At 48.9% G+C, this 17,368-nt stretch overlaps 1 protein-coding gene across 2 annotated transcripts; it reads left to right on the forward strand.

Annotated features, from left to right (window-relative positions):
* Positions 1-6,121: 6,121 nt before the first annotated feature.
* On the forward strand, positions 6,122-11,386 carry Thy1 (Thy-1 cell surface antigen). Of its 2 annotated transcripts, none has more exons than XM_076924818.1 (4): positions 6,122-6,259; positions 8,690-8,751; positions 9,364-9,699; positions 10,137-11,386. In XM_076924818.1, exons 2-4 carry the CDS (start codon positions 8,715-8,717, stop codon positions 10,247-10,249), a joined length of 486 nt encoding a protein of 161 aa, XP_076780933.1. In that variant the 5' UTR covers positions 6,122-6,259; positions 8,690-8,714; the 3' UTR covers positions 10,250-11,386. The 2 variants fall into 2 exon arrangements, with proteins under 2 accessions (XP_076780933.1, XP_076780934.1); XM_076924819.1 differs by having other exon boundaries at positions 6,223-6,656.
* Positions 11,387-17,368: the final 5,982 nt, after the last annotated feature.

Raw genomic sequence — 17,368 nt, forward strand, 5'->3', positions numbered from 1 at the left:
ACAGGAACCTCAAGCAGAGTAGGAACCTGGAGGCAGGAGCTGATGGAGAAGCCATGGAAGGGTGCTGCTTACAGGCTTGCTCCCCGTGGCTTGTTCAGTCTGCTTTCTTACAGAACCCAGGACTGTCAGCCTAGGGGTGGCCCCACCCATAATGGACTGGGCCCTTCCACGTCAACCACTAATTAAGAAAATGTCCTGCAGGCTTGCCTACAGCCTGCTTTTATAGAGGCATTTTCTCAATTGAGTTTCTGTCTTCTCTGATGACTCTAGCGTGTGTCAAACTGACTTAAAACTAACCAGGACAGCCAGCCTGAGCTGCATAGTTAAAAAGGGGGGTGGGGTGAGTTCTTGAGGTGGGTTTTTGGCTCAAGATTCTTGCCACAAAGTTTGATGACCTGAGTTTAATCCCTGGGTCCTACATGGTCAAAGGAGAAAACCAACTCCTGAAAACTGTCATCTGATCCCCACACATGGGCCATGGGGTGCAAAAGGACATACACACACACACACACACACACACACATACACACACACACACACACACACACACTAAATAAAAATTAAAATGTGAAAAGAAATGTTGCATCTTAGTCTGTGTTCTACCGTAGCGAAGAGGCATCGTGATCAAAGCAACTCTCACAACAGAAAGCACTTCATTGGGACTGGTTTGCTGTCTCAGAGCTTTTCATCATCATCCTGTCAGGGAGCACAGCAGCACACAGGCAGACATGATGCTGAAGGGAGAATTGAACATCTGCATCTACGGGCAGCAGGAAGAGAGAGACACCAGGCCTGACTTGGGCTTTTGAAACCCCAAAAGCCCACCCCCAGTGGCACACTTCCTCCAACAAGGCCACACCTCCTATCCCTTCCCAAGTAGTGCCTGATAACTCCCTGATGACCAAGCATTCAAATATACGATTCTATGGGACTATTCCTTTACATGCTACCACATACTTAAATACAAGGGTTTTTTTTTTTGTTTTTTGTTTTGTTTTGTTTTGTTTTGTTTTTGTTTTTGTTTTTGTTTTTGTTTTTGTTTTTGTTTTTGTTTTTTGGTGGGTTGATCAGTTTGGTTTTGGTTTAGTAAAAAGGAAGAACTAGAAGAAGAAAAGAAATGTGTTTAATCTCACTGATTTGGAATCTGAAGCCCAAGATTGTAGACCCATCTGGTCAGCATCTGGTAGGACCCTTCCTTCCAGCTGCTCCTGGGAAGTTTGTAGGGGAATCACAGAGGAGAGAGATCATACAGAGTGAAAGCAAGGGTGAGGTGAGACTAACCCAGTCCCTCATTAAACTCACTCATGAAGATGGGACCCCTGCGGCCAAGTTACCTTCCACCAGGCCCCACCTCTTAAAAATGCCACCAGATTCATACCTGTCCTCTAGGTCACCGCACCCAATGTTTTTCCAAATGTGTAACCAGTATATAGCACAAGCACTCTTGCTCCAGATGCTGTGTAATTTCCTCAGTAAGAAAGCCTGGGACCATTCAGGGTAGCACACAGAACAGGCAGACTCTTCCCATGTGGGCACCAGGAAAGAATGTTCCGGCAAACCAGGGACAAAATACATGGCTCTCTAAGATTGGTGTGCAGGAATCTCTTAGCATCACCTCTGCATGACCTGTTGACTGAGGTAATAAGAAGCCCTGGAGAGCCCGGAAGAGGTCACACAGGGCTGTGGTGGTACACACTGCATGCTAGCACTTGGAAGATACAAACAGGACAGTCAGAATCTCAAAGTCATCCTCAGTTATATAGCAAGTTGGAGACAGAGAGATTCTCTCTCATATATATACACACACACCAGGGTTTCCCTATATCCAGACTTCATTTCTTTTTGGTTGGTTGGCTTTTTTGTCTGTTTTAAGATCTATTTATTTATTTTTATTTATTTATTTAATGTATATGGGTGTTCTATCTGCATGTACACCTGCATGCCAGAAGAGGCATCAGATCATACTATAGATGGTTGTGAGCCACCATGTGGTTGCTGGGAATTGAACTCAGGACCTCTGGAAGAAGAGTCAGTGCTCTTAACCACTGAGCCATCTCTCTAGCCCCCAGTCTTCATTCTTTTTTTTTTTTTTTTTTTTTTTTCTGGTTTTTTCGAGACAGGGTTTCTCTGTGTAGCCTTGGCTGTCCTGGAACTCACTCTGTAGACCAGGCTGGCCTCGAACTCAGAAATCTGCCTGCCTCTGCCTCCCAAGTGCTGGGATTAAAGGCGTGCGCCACCACTGACCGGCATCTTCATTTCTTAATAAAGGAATATACAATAATTTGCATCTATGTTTTAGAATCAACATGGGTTGATCTGGGGTAGTTTGTTGTTTTGAGAAATTTATTTACTCATTCATTCATTCATTCATTCATTCATTGTTTTTTGAGACAAGGTCTCATGTATACCAGGCTGGCTTCAAGCTCTCTATGTAGACAAACATTGCCTTGAACTCCTGACCCTCCTGCCTCCAGTTCCTGGGTTCTGGGATTACAGACATGTAGCACCATACCTGGTTTAACCCCTGGGATTCATGCATGCTGGGCAAACATTTCACCAACTGGGCTACATCCCCAGCCTCCCTTCTATCGTATATTGGATCACAATTACACATACTTTTGTGGTCATGTATACACAAAAAGCATGTCACCTGGGAGCTCTCTGAGCTAGGCAACCCCAAATGGTGACTCACAGTCAGTTCTCCACATATGTAGCTCAGACTTCTTTACACAGGAACTAATTTCTAAGAAAGTAAGTGTCAACATAAAAGCAATGCTTAGGCGTTTGTTTGCAGCACACAAGGTTTGTCACATGGTCACACCCAGGATTGGTACAGATGCTGAAGGCTTAATTCACTGGGGGGCTGCAAATGTGGCAGCCTACCACCCATGACCAACTCTGGTTCCTCTTTAAAGACACAGTGCATACCTCCTGCTCTGAAACACTTCGGGAAGAAGAAATGGAATGGATAACTGCCAACACCGATAACATTTACAAAATGTCGTGGTCTGAATGAAAATGGCCCCCATAGACTTACAAGGAGTCATGTTATTGGAGGCATGACCTTGTTGGAGTAGGTGTGGCCCCGTTAGAGAAAGTATGTCTCTGTGTAGCCTTGGCTGTCCTGGAACTCACTCTGTAGACCAGGCTGGCCTCGAACTCAGAAAGATGGGCTTTGAGGTTTCAGAAGCTCAAGCCAGGCCCGGTAGCTTACTCTCCTCTTCCTGCTCTGCCTGTGGATCCAGATGTAGACTCTCAGCTACCTCTCCAGAACCATGTCTGCCCGAGTGCTGCTATGCTTGTTGCCGTGATAAAGACCTAAACCTCTGAACTATATAAGCCAGGCCCAATGAAATGTTTTCCTTTCTACGAGTTGTTGTGGTCATGGTGTCTCAGCATAGCAATAAAACCCTAAGACAAAAATCCTACATGGTTATGTTTATATGACTATAAAGGGTGACTACCCCTGGGTTGTCCTAAAGAAAATTATTTTTGCTGTTGTTTTAATCTTGAGGAGTTTGTTGCCCATGTGTCCCAAGCTGGAGCTACTGGAGACAAAGGAGAGGACCCAGGAGACCAACAAGAGGCCATCTTACCTTGATTCAACTCCTTCCAGCGTTCAGCTTCTGACTTGTCCATTAGGAAACGGGAGACTTTTAGTCTCCTCCCGTCTCCATCCATCATCCCTTTCCGAATCCTGGGTTGTCTTCTTTGAGCCTTTGATTCCATCCTACTGAAGAGATTGCTCAAGCAGATACAAAGTTGCAAGCTCCCAACAGGCCCTGCTCCCCTCCCTTTCCTGAAGGCAGAATGCCTCGGGACTTAGAAAGTAGGCCAGGGCCTGGAAACCTTGGCAAAGTAGCACAGCTAGGCCTTGGATGGGCGTGCAGTGTAGCATCCAGGGCCTTAACCATCCTGAGCCCCAACATGCCTAACAGCCCTCTGGGTAATAGTTCAGTGCCTGCCCCAAAATAAAGAACCAACCAGCTCCAGCCCCAAGTTGGGGAAGGAGAAAGTGTCAAACTAAAGCAGAAGTTCTCTGATAAGAAAGATCCCTGAACCTGATTCAAAAGCCACAAAGCTGGAAGGAACACACAGCAGTTCAGGGACAGGAGAACACAGCATATGTGGAGTGAGAAAGACAAGAGGCTGAATGAATGAGAAAGAATGGTGTCCATGGTGAGCAGCTGAGGCCAGGGCACTGGGGTCCTTAGAAATTCCCCTGTGCATTTCTAAGAACCCACCCAGTTCATCTACAAAAGGGTTGGGTCTTCAGGGCCCCTGTTCCTTAGAATCCAAGCCCTGGGGAACTTCACATAGAGACCCCAGAAGTTCAGTAGCTTACCAGAAAAACAGCCCCACTCCTGTTAGAATCTCCAGCACTGGGGAACCACCTAGCTCTCCAAGAGAGGGGACTGAAATTGCATCTGCAGGCCCAGGGATGGCTTCCAACACTGCCATTTACTGTATTGAAAGCTCCAGTGGCCACGCCAGGGCCAACTTCCATGAAGAAATGGGAGAACAGGGAGGCAGATGGCTGAGAGGCAGAGCCAAGCCACAAGACTCCCCAACCAGAATTCAGAGACCAGGAACCAAACTGGCCTTTAAAAAAAAATAAACACAGGGGCCAACAATATGGCTCAGTGGGTAAAGGTGCTTGCCAATAAGCCTGATGGCCTGAGTTCAGTCCCCACGAACTACATGGTACAAGGAGGGAACCAACCAACCAACCAACTCTGGAAATCTATCCTCTGTTCTCCAAACCAAATATGTGCACTCAGACACACACACACACACACACACACACACACACACAAACACACACACTATAAACAATTTTAAATTTCATTTTAAAATAATTTGTAAACAAATCATTAGCACAGGTTTTAGAAAGACCCTCTTGGTGACATCAAGTTGATGGTGTAGATGGAGTACCCCTGAGGACCAGAAACAGGGTCTCAACCTTTCCGGTTAATCTTATAACCCTATTCTGAGTGAAAGTTCTCTCTTTTCTCTTCCACTAACTGAAGAGTGGAGTGGCTCAGTACTGGGCGCTTGAATTCCAAAGTCCTACAGTTGATCAGCCTGACGACTAACCAGCCATGAAGTGACAAGGGGAAGGTAGGATGAGTCTGTTGGGATGGGAGTGGGGTTAGTAAGTGACCATGAATGTAAGGACCCCTGCAATGCTGGGTAGAAGAGATGCCTCCTTTCCTTGTCTGGAGACCAAATGAGATTATCTGGTACTCACGGAAGTGACCGTATTCTATTCTAGCTAGTTGGGTCAGAAAGTGCAAGTTCAGCTGGCAGTGGGGGTGCATGCCTTTAACTCCAGTACTCAGGAGCCAGGGGCAGGTGGGTCTCTGTAAGTTCAAGGCCAGCCTGCTCTATAGAGAGAATTTTGGGGACAGCCAGGGTTACACAGACAAACCTTGTCAAGAAAAATCAGAAAGAAAGAAAGAAAGAAAGAAAGAAAGAAAGAAAGAAAGAAAGAAAGAGAGAGAGAGAGAGAGAAAGAGGGAGGGAGGGAGGGAGGGAGGGAGGGAGGGAGGGAGGGAGGGGAAAGGTAGGTGCGACTTCAAGATCTGGAGTCATAAGCAGAAAGCCTTGTTTCCCCCACAGAGGAGTTAACTGTGTTTTGGGGACTTGGAGGTATGCATGCCTGAGAAGCAGAGACAGGCCAGGCAGGTGCACCCCTCTCCTTGCTTACAAAGGGCTGCTCTAACATGGAAACCAACCAATCCATTTCCTTTGGGGAAAAAAAAAGAAAGAAAGAAAGAAAAAAGAAAAAACCTGTCACTGGAGGCTCAAGAAGAGCAGGTCTCCGGCCTAGAAGCAAAGGAAGGGGGAAGCTGGAGGGCCTCCCTCCGGTTATCCAGGCTTCTGAAGGCTCTAGCAAAGAAAGGGTTACAACCTTAAAAGGAGAGCGTCCCGGGTTTGAAAAGGCTGCCGCCCCACCCCGATCCCCAGGGTCCCTAACTGTCTTTTCCCAGGGTAAGCCTGCCCAACCACAGGGCTGAGAGTGCCTTTCAGTAGCAGCAAGCCACTTTGGACACCCAAATGGAACATCTCCAGTCAGCCCTCGCCGACCACCCCACCCCCTCCATCCTTTTCCCTCAGCCTCCGATTGGCTGAATCTAGAGTCCCTCCCTGCTCCCCCCTCTCTCCCCACCCCTAGTGAAAACTGCGGGCTTCGCGCTGGGTGCAGCAACTGGAGGCGTTGGCGCACCAGAAGAAGGCTGCAGCTAGAGGAGTCCAGGTGAGATCAGGAGCCGGAAGGGACCGGCGCATGCAAGGACAGTCTCAGGGCGAGGGTGCAAATCTTCCCCAGCTACAGCTTTTGTAAAGGATACCAGGGCGCTCCTATAAGGGGGCGCGGGAACTGGGGAAGGAACGTGCTCCCAGGCCGGGGAGGGAGTGGAAGGCTGTGCAGGGTCACGGGCTTTTTCCTGCTGACCGGTGCTTTCTAAGAGTGGGTGAGGGAGGAGAACCGTGAGGAAGGACATCGAGGACAGCCTTTGGTTCTGCCTCCCACCCAGAGGTCCCCCCAAGCTCAGATCGCCTTAGTGGTGCGAATAGAGGGAGGAGGTGGGTGACAAGCTGGAGGGAGTCTCCGCCGGGTGACCTCGTGGCTGGCTGGGTGCGGGGCACCGCAGGTAAGGAAACCGCAATGTTGCGGGAGGGGACTGGGTGGCAGGCGCGGGGGAAGGGAAAGCTAGAAAAGATGCGAGCGAGCGAGCGGAGGGAGGGGGGAAGGGAGGAGAACCTCAACTGGTAGAGGAAGATTAAAATGCAGAAATAGCAGCAGGGTGGGGTTAGCCAGGCGGGGCCTCAGGGAAAGGGCGCAAAGTTTGACTGGGTGCGGGCTTAGGTGAGCTGGGTATGAGATTCAGGGCGCCGGAAACAAACTGCAGCGCCTCTGCCGGATCATGCTACCCCTCTGTCTAGTTCTGCCAGGCTTCTCCAGCCCCAGCCCCAGCCCCAGCCCCATTTCTGTCCTCTAGTGTTGTTCCCCCTTCCCTCCCCTGAACCCCAAACCCGCACTCCCTCCTCCAGAACCCAGTGTTAGCAAATCCAATCCCTATGGCATCCGGCAATCCGGCAGCCCTCGGGAGGTGGAAGCAGAAGGATGGAGTCTGATACAGCTTGGGCTATATCAGACAGCTTGGGTGAGTTCCAAACTCACCAGGGATTCTTAAGGAGACCTTGTCTCTAAGACAAATAAATAGTCCCCTTTCTCTGTCACAGTGCCTTGGGATCCTGGCCGCAGCTCCTCCCCAGGCTGAGATGACATTCACTGTCATAGCCCATCCGAGGGACCCTAGTCTCTTTCCCCGTGGACCGTGAACTGCGAGAATGGCAGAGTGGCCCAGCCCTGTTTGTAGCCTAGGTGGAGCTCGCGAACTCTAGCAGACTGTTTGTAGCCTAGGTGGAGCTCGCGAATTCTAGCAGACTGTGACTCTCTTGGGCAAGGACAGGCTAGACTACCTGCCAATGTGTTGAGCTGGGACACTGCGGGATGGCAGAAAACCTGTGCAGGGCAGCTATGAACCCAGGACCAGAAAACTGCAGCCCCAGGAACACTCAAGAACTGGTCGTTTGCAAGCACCTCTGGCTTATGTGCAATCAGAGTGCTGTGGCCTCTCACTCATGTCCTGTGACCTGTACAGGCCTCTGTGGCACCTCAGTTGCCTGATCTCATCCCTAACCATTAAGCTTTCTGGACCACTTATCACGTGGGGCATAATACTTACCATTTTCTTAGACCCCCATCACAATCCTATTTGAGCGTAAGGTTCAGAGAGCCTCATTTATCCAGTAAATATCTTTTATCCTGCTCTCAGGGGGCTGAGGCAGGACATCATGAGATACATTGGGAGATACAGTTTCAATAAAATAATAAGCCAGGTGAAAGTACATGTCTATAACACCAGCACTCAGGAGACTGAGGCAGATTAGTGAGTTTGAGGCCAGCCCAAGCTACATAGTGAAACCCTGTCAGTAAATAGATGAGCGAGGATTTGAGTATCTACTACATGCTAGGGCTGACCTGGACATTGGGGACCATCTTCTAAACAAGAACCAGTGCTTGAGGGAGGTGTTTGGGATTTTGTTCGTTTGTTTAATGGATAAGAAAGTTTTCATTTGGAACAACTGATTGAGTTCTGGAGACTGGCTATATAGCAATATGACTGAGCTTAACCCCCCGTGAAGCATATAGTCAGACCCACTAGTCAGTAAAAGCTTACCAAATCAAAAAACAATTTTTTTGTTTTTTGTTTTTGTTTTGTTTTTGTTTTTCAAGAGAGTGTCTCTCTGTATAGCCCTGGCTGTTCTAGAACTCACTCTGTAGACCAGGCTGGCCTGGAAAGCCATCTGCCTCTGCCTCCTGAGTACTGGAATCAAAGGTGTGAGCCCTGTAGGTCTTAAGTCCCAGAGGAAAGTAATGAAGTCCCCCAGCAGGGAGGTGCTCAGGGACAGCACCGACACACACCCAGGACATAGGCTCCCACCTCCTTGGCTTTCTCTGAGTGGCAAATGGCCTTAGGCAGTGTCATTCTTCAAGAGAAAGGGATAAAGAGAGGGGCTGAGGGGTCCATCATGTGCTCTGTGGATCTCACGCCCTCACAGTAAAAAGGGATCCATCTGTCCTATCATCTGACTGACCTGTAGCTTTCCCCCACTGCAGAATCCAGGCCGGAACTCTTGGGACCATGAACCCAGCCATCAGCATCACTCTCCTGCTTTCAGGTACTGGGCAAGGGTCAGGGCTGGCATTCTAAGGCATCTGGCTCCTCCCATTCTGAGAAGTAGCCTCTTTGCCATAGTTTCAGAGGCACAGGTGGCTGGGGGTACAGGGAGGTGGGGGGGCGAGCCTCAACCTCACTGATCACCTGCCTGTGGTGGTCTTTGACATATTGGAAATTCCATGCTGGATCTAGGAACTCCTCTTGCTGGGTGGCGGTGGGGATGCACATCTTTAATCTTAGCACTCAGGAGCCAGAATCAGATGGATCTGTAAGTTTGAGGCCAGCCTGGTCTACAGAGCAAGTTCCAGGATAGCCAGAGCTGTTCTCGAGACAGAGAAACTCTTTCTTGAAAAACCATTAAAAACAAAAACAAAACAAACAAACAAAGAAAAACACTACACTGCTCTTGATCTCCTATTCTTGAAACACATTGGTGGGGCCCAGAACTTCAGTAGATTATGGAAATTGGAGTCTGCAGGTGATAGAACATCCCACCAATACCCCAGGGATGAGTGCGAACCCCACATCCTCCCAGGTCAAGTCTACTTTTCCTGCAGGTGGGAGGCCCTGGGTCTGTATCTCCCCCAATTCAGAGAAGGCATTGCTGTGCCAGTCTTGCAGATGTCCCGAGGGCAGAAGGTGACCAGCCTGACAGCCTGCCTGGTGAACCAGAGCCTTCGCCTGGACTGCCGTCATGAGAACAACACCCACGTGCCCATCCAGCACGAGTTCAGCCTGACCCGAGAGAAGAAGAAGCACGTGCTCGCAGGCACCCTCGGGGTACCCGAACATATGTACCGCTCCCGGGTCACTGTAGCCAACGATCGCTATATCAAGGTCCTTACCCTAGCCAACTTCACCACCAAGGATGAGGGCGACTACTCTTGTGAGCTTCGAGTCTCAGGCCCGAATACCATGAGCTTCAATAAAACTGTCCATGTGTATAGAGGTGAGACTGGTCCCCAAAAAGATGAAATGTCCAGGTTAGCCAGGCTGGGGTAGACAATGGGCCTATGGGGGTGGCGGGGTGGGGGTCCGAACAGGCAGCTCCATTAGCTGGGGCTGAGGGGAGAAGGGTACTATAGCCTTCTCGTGTTCCCCTAACTGCTGTTTCCCTGGGGAACCGCTGCCCTCTGTGTGAGTGGGGCAGGATCAGGAGCCAGATAGGGAAAGTTTGTAGCAAAAAACACAGTTGAAGAAACTGTGAATGGGAAAGGCTGTGCAGTGGGGGTTCTTGTGGTGTGGAGATTCTGTTACACCATTAGGTGGAGCCGCTAAGATGTCAAAGCACCAGCTAGCTCCCTTGAACAGCTGACACCTGGTGCTGTCTTTGTCCCCCTGAGTCCTGAGCTCCCCTCCTCCCCATCCCCCTTTTTCTCTCCACAGACAAACTGCTGAAGTGTGGTGGCATAAGCCTGCTGGTTCAGAACACTTCATGGATGCTGTTCCTCCTGCTTTCCCTCTCCCTCCTCCAAGCCACGGATTTCATTTCTCTGTGACTGGTTGGGCCCAAGGAGAAACAGGAAACCTTGAGGTCCACTGCAGAGGTCTTGCTTCTCCGGGTCAGCTGACTCCTTCCCCAAATCCTTCAAATATCTCAAAACATGGGGAGAAACGGGGACCCTGTCCCTCCTGAGGAACCCCAGTGCTGCATGCCATCACCTCCCCACCCTCGCCCCACCCCTGCCACTTCACCCTCGAGGCACACCATTAGCTGTCATTTTGTACTCTGTATCCCAGGGCTGCTTCTGATTATTTAGTCTGTACTTCCCTGGAGAGCTGATAGAAAGAACGTAAGGGTGTATGATGGGGAGGCAGGGATATCCATCCCTGGGGCGAGTTCCTCCTCGCTGACCAAGCCAGATGCCTGAAAGAGAGATGAATGAGGGAAGTTAGACTGTGTCTGTGCCTGGTACAGTCACACTATGTTGAAAGAATCACCCAATAGGCAGGGAGGGAGACCTCAAGACAGGAGAGCACTGCTGAGGCCTTTGCGGACCGTCCAATGAGAATGAGAACTTAGATTCTACCAGGTCATTCTCAGCCACCACTTACATGTCCGAAGAAGCAAGCCCCTCTAGGGTTCTTGGGCCAGGGCACACTCAGTAAAGATGCAGGTTCAGCCAGGGAATGTTGGGGAAAGGGGTAGGAGGTGGGGGAGGGATCACCCCTCCTCTAAAATATGAGCCTGCTGTCTCTAAAGGCTACTGCCTATAGTGAAGGTGTCAGAAGAAGACGAGTCCCCCTCCTCTGCTTCAAGGAGCCAGAACCCTGACTCCAGGATCTAAGCCAGTGCAGGAAGGAAATCCTAGAGCCATCCAGTTGAACCCAACTTGCTAAGGGAGATTCTTTGTTCTTCTTTCCCTTGCCCCTCTGTGCCAGCCCCTCTTAACTGTCCTTGATCCCCCAGAAGGCCAGAGTCTTGCAACCTGCCTCTTACAAGACCTCATAATCTTGGGGGCAGGTGGTGGAGTGAGATCCAGTGTGCACACTTTTTGGAAGATAGCTTTTCCAAGCATCCTCTTCCCCACTGGCAGCTCTGCCTGTCCCGTCACCATGTTTAATACCGCCACAGCTTACAGCATCTCACCGAGGAAAAGAAAAACTGCACAATAAAACCAAGACTCTGGAGTCTGTCCTGGTGTCTGTCTCTCCTGTGCTCTTCCAAGGTTCCCAACCTGGATGGCTTGGCTACGTGCTTCTGTGTGTCCAACAGGACTCTGGGGTACCCCCAGACTTCCCTATTCCCTTGCCTTCTGTCTCCCACTTTTTATAGCTCCCTATGCTGGGCTTCTCTTGAGAGTGACTCCAATATGGAATCTTTGCCCAAATCGATGTGTGTTCATTCTCTCTGCTGACTCATTCGGTGACAGCAGTTGAGTTTGCACGCCAACACATGAGCCTGGCCATGCAGCCAACTCTGGCTCTGGAAGTGCCAGGGATTTTGTGCTGAAGTATGTACCTTGCCTTCATAGCCTTAGCTCTACAGAAATGCAGTCTTAAGACCTATCTGCTGAGAGGACACGCCCTGGAGCCCTGAAGGGGGGGGGCATGATGACTGGGGGAGGGAGGAGGGACGGAGGATGACAGGCATCAGGCCTTCAATCCAAAAGCAACCACCTGAGAATGGTCTGGAGTAAGAAACATGGGGTCCCATCCCTGGATCCCTCCTCAAAAAGTAATGAGTAAAATATCAACAGGCACCACAGGCCATCCAGGGTTTGAGTTGTAATGGGATCCATTTGCAGAGAGAACTATGAGACAGCCCAACCATACTTTGACAGGCAATGTGGGGGAGGAGGCTGATTCACTTGGTATTTAGCATGAATAGAATAATTCTCTGAACATTTTTCTTAAACATCCATATCTAAATTAACACCACTCGCTCCCAGTCTTCTTGCCTTTGCACTGGCCTCCTGCCTGACCATGCCTGAAGAAGGCTGGAGAAGCTACCCACCTCAGGCCGTGAGGCTGCCAGCCCTTTGGCAGGTACAGCCAAGCCTGAGCTGTCCCGGAAAGGGACCCAGGCTCCCTGCTCAGCACTGACTTGGAGCTACAAGTGTCAAGCCAAAGAAGTCTGTAAGAAAACTTTTTCAGGGGAAAAGGGGTGACTCAACACCAGGCAAGTTTGAGAAATCCCACCCTTCAAGCAATGGGAGGCCAGATTAGAAGCCTCAGATGAAAGATCAGTGTGAAACACTGGCACCCAGGTAACATTCCTTGTGTGGCCTCTGTCACATTCAGAATTCTTCCCTGGAGATCTTTGTGGCCACGCTCTCAGTTGTTAGGGAGCTGGGGTTGCCCTCTGAAGCTATCTCAGAGGCCTAGATTCTGAGGCCTAGAGTGGATACAGCCAGCCTAAGAAGCCGCAGAGGACTGTGGACCAGGAGGGCAGAAGAGGGTAAGAGAGGAAAAGCCATCAGGCAGGCTTTGCAACTGAAACCAAGCCAAGACAATCATAATGTAGACAGGAATGTTAAAGGTTTTCATCAGCAGGCCATGACACCCATCAGTCCCTCTGGCCAAGTCAGCAAGTCTTGTAGAGGCTGTGAGATGTCACTTAGAAAGGCCTGAGGCGCCTACCCATGGGTCCTAGGCCCCCTACCCACTTGCTCACTGTCCTTAATCTCTCTACCTTCAGCCACTTAGTACCCTACCTTAAGTCCTAGAATTCTTGCTCAAGAGCATCAAATGTCCCTGCCTTGAGGCTGGTGGGATGGCTCAGTGGGTAGATCACTTGCCACCAAGTCTGATGGTCTGAGTTCAATCCCTGGCACACACGTTGGTGGAAAGAGACAAGCAAACACTCAAAGCTGTCCCAGCACGTCACTTGGACCACGGCACACTTTGTATGCATGCCTGTGAATGCACGCGTGTGCACACACACGTGTGCGCGCGCACACACAGTTTATTTAAAATGTATTTTACTACCCCTCTGTGTACCCTACTTTCAAATGGGGTTACCCACTGAAACAGACTGCACAGGCCAACACTCTAGCAGTCTCCCTGATATCCAGAGCTCCTTTAGGGAGGCCAAGGGGATTTCCATGAAATGCGGGGAGTTTCACTGGCCAACTGGGAATACATCACAGCCTCGGGGACCTGTGACATGCATCTTCCTGCCTCCTTGGCACAAAATACAACTCCTGTCTGAGCATATAGCATTTCTGTTGTGGGGCAGGTACATCTTCCCAAGCTCGCTTCTGATAGAACATCAGGCTGAGTTCCTTCTGAGTGCTAGCATAGGCTAGAGCATCTCTGGGCCCCTCCTGCTCAGCGCAAGAGTACTCAGGGTAACAACGGTACAGCTTTTCTCTAGCACTACTCTATCAAGGCTCCAGCCTCAAGTAACTACCAGGTACTCAGCTCTCAGGTATGACCCCACTGTCATCTAAAAGCTGACTTACTAAATTCTGAGATAAAGATTATATATCCAACAAGCAAATAGAAGAACTGAGTTGTTTAGAGTGGCTACTTAGGGGAATAAGACCATAGGATGGAGAAATGGACTGCTTTAAACCTAATAACTTTTGTCTCTATACAAAATAACATGCTTAAAGAATTCTATCAATGCACTACCATTTCTATTTGAGGGTTCGCCTATTAATGGCCATTTTTGTGTTGGGGAGGAGTTGAGAGGAAGTGAGAAGGAATCTCAATCTTCAACAATAACATCACGTTGTTAAGATAGAAAAGGAAGTGTCGGTTGAGGACCAGATTCGAGCTGTTTGTTATAGCATCGGACAGTCACGTGCGAGTATGGAGAGGAGAGCTAGATGTGGGTGTGGTTCCGCAGACAAGAGTGCTGGCCTAGCATGCATAAAGCCCTGGGTTTCATCCCCCACATTACATAACTTGATCAGGCACGGTGACACATACCTATAATCCCAGCGCCAGGGAGGTGGAGGCAGATGAATCAGTTTAAAGTCATCAACTACACAGCAAGTAGGAGGCCTAGTTGGGATACATGAAACCCCGCCTTTTAAAAAAGGATTAACTAGGTTAGCTGCTATTAAGATTAAAAGAGTCAGGAGTGTTGGCTCATGCCTGTAATCCAGCACTTCAGGTTAGGACAGGAAGACTGCTGTGAGTTCAAGGTCAGCCTGAGCTGAGAAAATTGGAGAGAAGAAAAGAGAGAAGAGGCCAAAGACAGAGTCTATAAATATGACTTGTGGACAGGCTTGGTGGGACATTTGGGGGACCAAAGCAGGATTCCAAGTTCAAAGACAGCCTGGGCTACATAGTAAGATCCTGTCGTGGAAGGAAGGAAGGAAGGGAAGGAGGGAGGGAGAGAAAGGGGGGAGGAAGAAATAAAGGAAGGAAGGAAGGAAAGAAGGAAGGAAGGAAGGAAGGAAGGAAGGAAGGAAGGAAGGAAAGGCATACTGGTGTGCATGCCTTTACTTCCAATCCTAGGGAAGCAGAGTCAGGTGGATATCTGTTTCAAGCTAGCCTGGGCTACATAGTGAAACCTTGACTCAAAACAATACTGATAACAATAATGAAGCAATATGAGGGCCAGGCTGTTTGTGGCTGGAGAAGCAATTCTCCAAAGACAGCTCTTAAATCACCTTGGCCTGTGTGTAAGCTTCAGTTGCACCTAGCATGGCCTGGTGTCTCACCTACAGTCTCTAGGGTCATGCACTGTGCCTTCTAACGCTGGAGCATGAGATGCCTGCAACTGGTTCTCCTGGAATGCTGGCTCCAGGGACACTCCCTCTTGGAACCCAGCCTCCATACGGAGATGCCCAGTCACGCAGCTGTGTAGGCACTCCACTCATCAGGACCAGCTAACTTAAGCTCCAGCCGACAGCCACCATCACCTGCCAGCCATTCCAGAGAACCGCCTAGACATCTGGCTCCCCTGAGCCATGAGATGCTTAAGGGCCCAGCTTCCAACAACCTTAGGATTTGGCAAGAGCTACCTTGGGAGTTGTAGTAGCAGCAGCCAGCCTGAAGTGGGTGAGGAAAAGTGAATTGGAGATTGCTCACTTGTTTCTCAGGGCGTGTTGCTGTGACTGAAGTCAGAGGTGGAGTCTGGAGGTTTGGTGTGTTTTAAAGACAGGCAATCACGGGGCTGGAGAGAAGGCTGAGTGAGTAAGAGCATTTGTTGCTATTGCAAAGGATCCACATGGAACCTCATCAACCTCTGTAACTCCAGCTCCAGGGGTCTAATGCCCTCTTCTGACCGCTGCAGAAACTAAGTATACATGTTGGTACACATGCAAACCTTTATAAATAGGCAATACTGCCAAGTGGTGGTGGCGCATGCCTTTAGTGCCAGCACTTGGGAGGCAGAGGCAAATGGATCTCTGAGTTCGAGGCCAGCCTGGTCTACTGAGTGAGTTCCAGGACAGCCAGGGCTACATAGAGAAACCCTGTCTCAAAAAAAAATTAAATTAAATAAATAAATAAAGTAAAGGTAATAAATACTGCATCATGGTTGTCTATTGATGTTCTGGTTACTGAAGATCCTAAAGACAGGGAACACTGAAGAGAGGAAACTAAAGAAAATGGTGTCTTTAGAAAGACAACAGGGGAGAGACCTGGAGCTACAAATAAAGACAAGGAAGATAGGTGTGCGCTGGGTGTGATTTACATACAATCTTGACACTTGGGATGTGGAGGCAGGAAGATCAAGAGTTCAAGGATCTCATGTAGCCACAGCTAGCTTGGTGACAGCCTGGGCTACATAAGACCCAGCTACACCCACAAAAAAAGATGGTGCATAAGCTTAGGTTTGTGAATTTGAAGGTACCTGCCATAACATAATGATTTGAATGTGTCCTCTAAAAGTTCATATGTTAGAAACTTTAATCTTCAACTTCATAAAATAATGGTATTTTGAGGCGAGGTCTGTAATGATTAGTTTTAATTATTATTACCTTGACATAATCTAGAATCACTTAGGAAGGAAATCTCAGTGAAGGACTGTCTAAATTAGGTTGGCCTGTAAGCATATCCATGCAGAATTATCTTGATAACATGAATTGAGATGGGAAGGCACGCCCACTATGGGCAACACCATTCCCTAGGCTTGGGGCCATGGATAAAAAGCAGAAAGGCAGCTGAACACTAAGCATGCATACATTCACTCTTCCTCTGCTGCTGACTGTGGATGTGACCAGATGTGACCAGCTACTTCAAGTCCTCGATGCCTTGACTTCCCCAAGTGATAAGCTATAATCTGGAATTATGGGCTCAAATAAAGCTTTTCTTCCCCTCAGCTGCTTTTGTCAAGGTATTTTGTTGCTAAAACTATAACAAAACTAATAAGATAGGACCTCTGTGAGTTAATTAAGGTTAAGGATGTGAGGATGGGGTTCCCATGATGGTATTAATGCCTTTATATAAGAAGCTTGGGTGTGGATCAGTGGTACAGCAACAGCCCTGGATTCCATCCCTAACATCATTAAAAAAAAATTTTTTTTTTAAGGAAAAAGACTTAGATGGCACATTTGCCTGCCATTAGAGCCTTCTGCCCCATCGTGATATAACTAGAAAGTCCTAGATAAGCGTAGTGGTTCATGCTTTTAATCCCAGCAGTCAGAAGGCAGAGTCACGTAGATCTCTATGAGTTTGAAGCCAGCCTGGTCTACATAGTGAGTTCCAGGATAGCCAGTGCTATGTGAGAATATATATATATATATATCAGGGCTTTCCATGCAGGAGGTCTCTGCTTCTCAAATACAAGATGTGGTCAAGCTGAGGAGGGGGAGTTTTGAGAGGTGGAAGGGAAATGGAGAAGTTTGAAAAAGAAAAATAGATCAGCAGTGTGGCAGAGAGCTTCCACGATGAGCTGGAGACACTGCCGAATTGGTAACATGATCACTTGACCAGCCCAAAGCCTGGGTCCAATCCTGGCACACATAAACTGGGTATTGTGGTGTGCACCTCTAATCCAAGTAGCTGTGATGTGGACAAGAGGATCAGAAGTTCAGGGTGGGATTGGAGTGATGGCTCAGCGGTTAAGAGCACTGACTGCTCTTGCGGAGGTCCTGAGTTCGATTCCCAGCAACCACATGGTGGCTCACGACCATCTGTAATGGGATCTGATGCCCTCTTCTGGTGTATCTGAAGACAGCTACAGTGTACCCATATACATAAAGTAAATAAATAAT

This window comes from Arvicanthis niloticus, chromosome 26, assembly GCF_011762505.2.
Source record: "Arvicanthis niloticus isolate mArvNil1 chromosome 26, mArvNil1.pat.X, whole genome shotgun sequence".
In the NCBI taxonomy this organism is placed as follows: Eukaryota; Metazoa; Chordata; class Mammalia; order Rodentia; family Muridae; genus Arvicanthis; species Arvicanthis niloticus.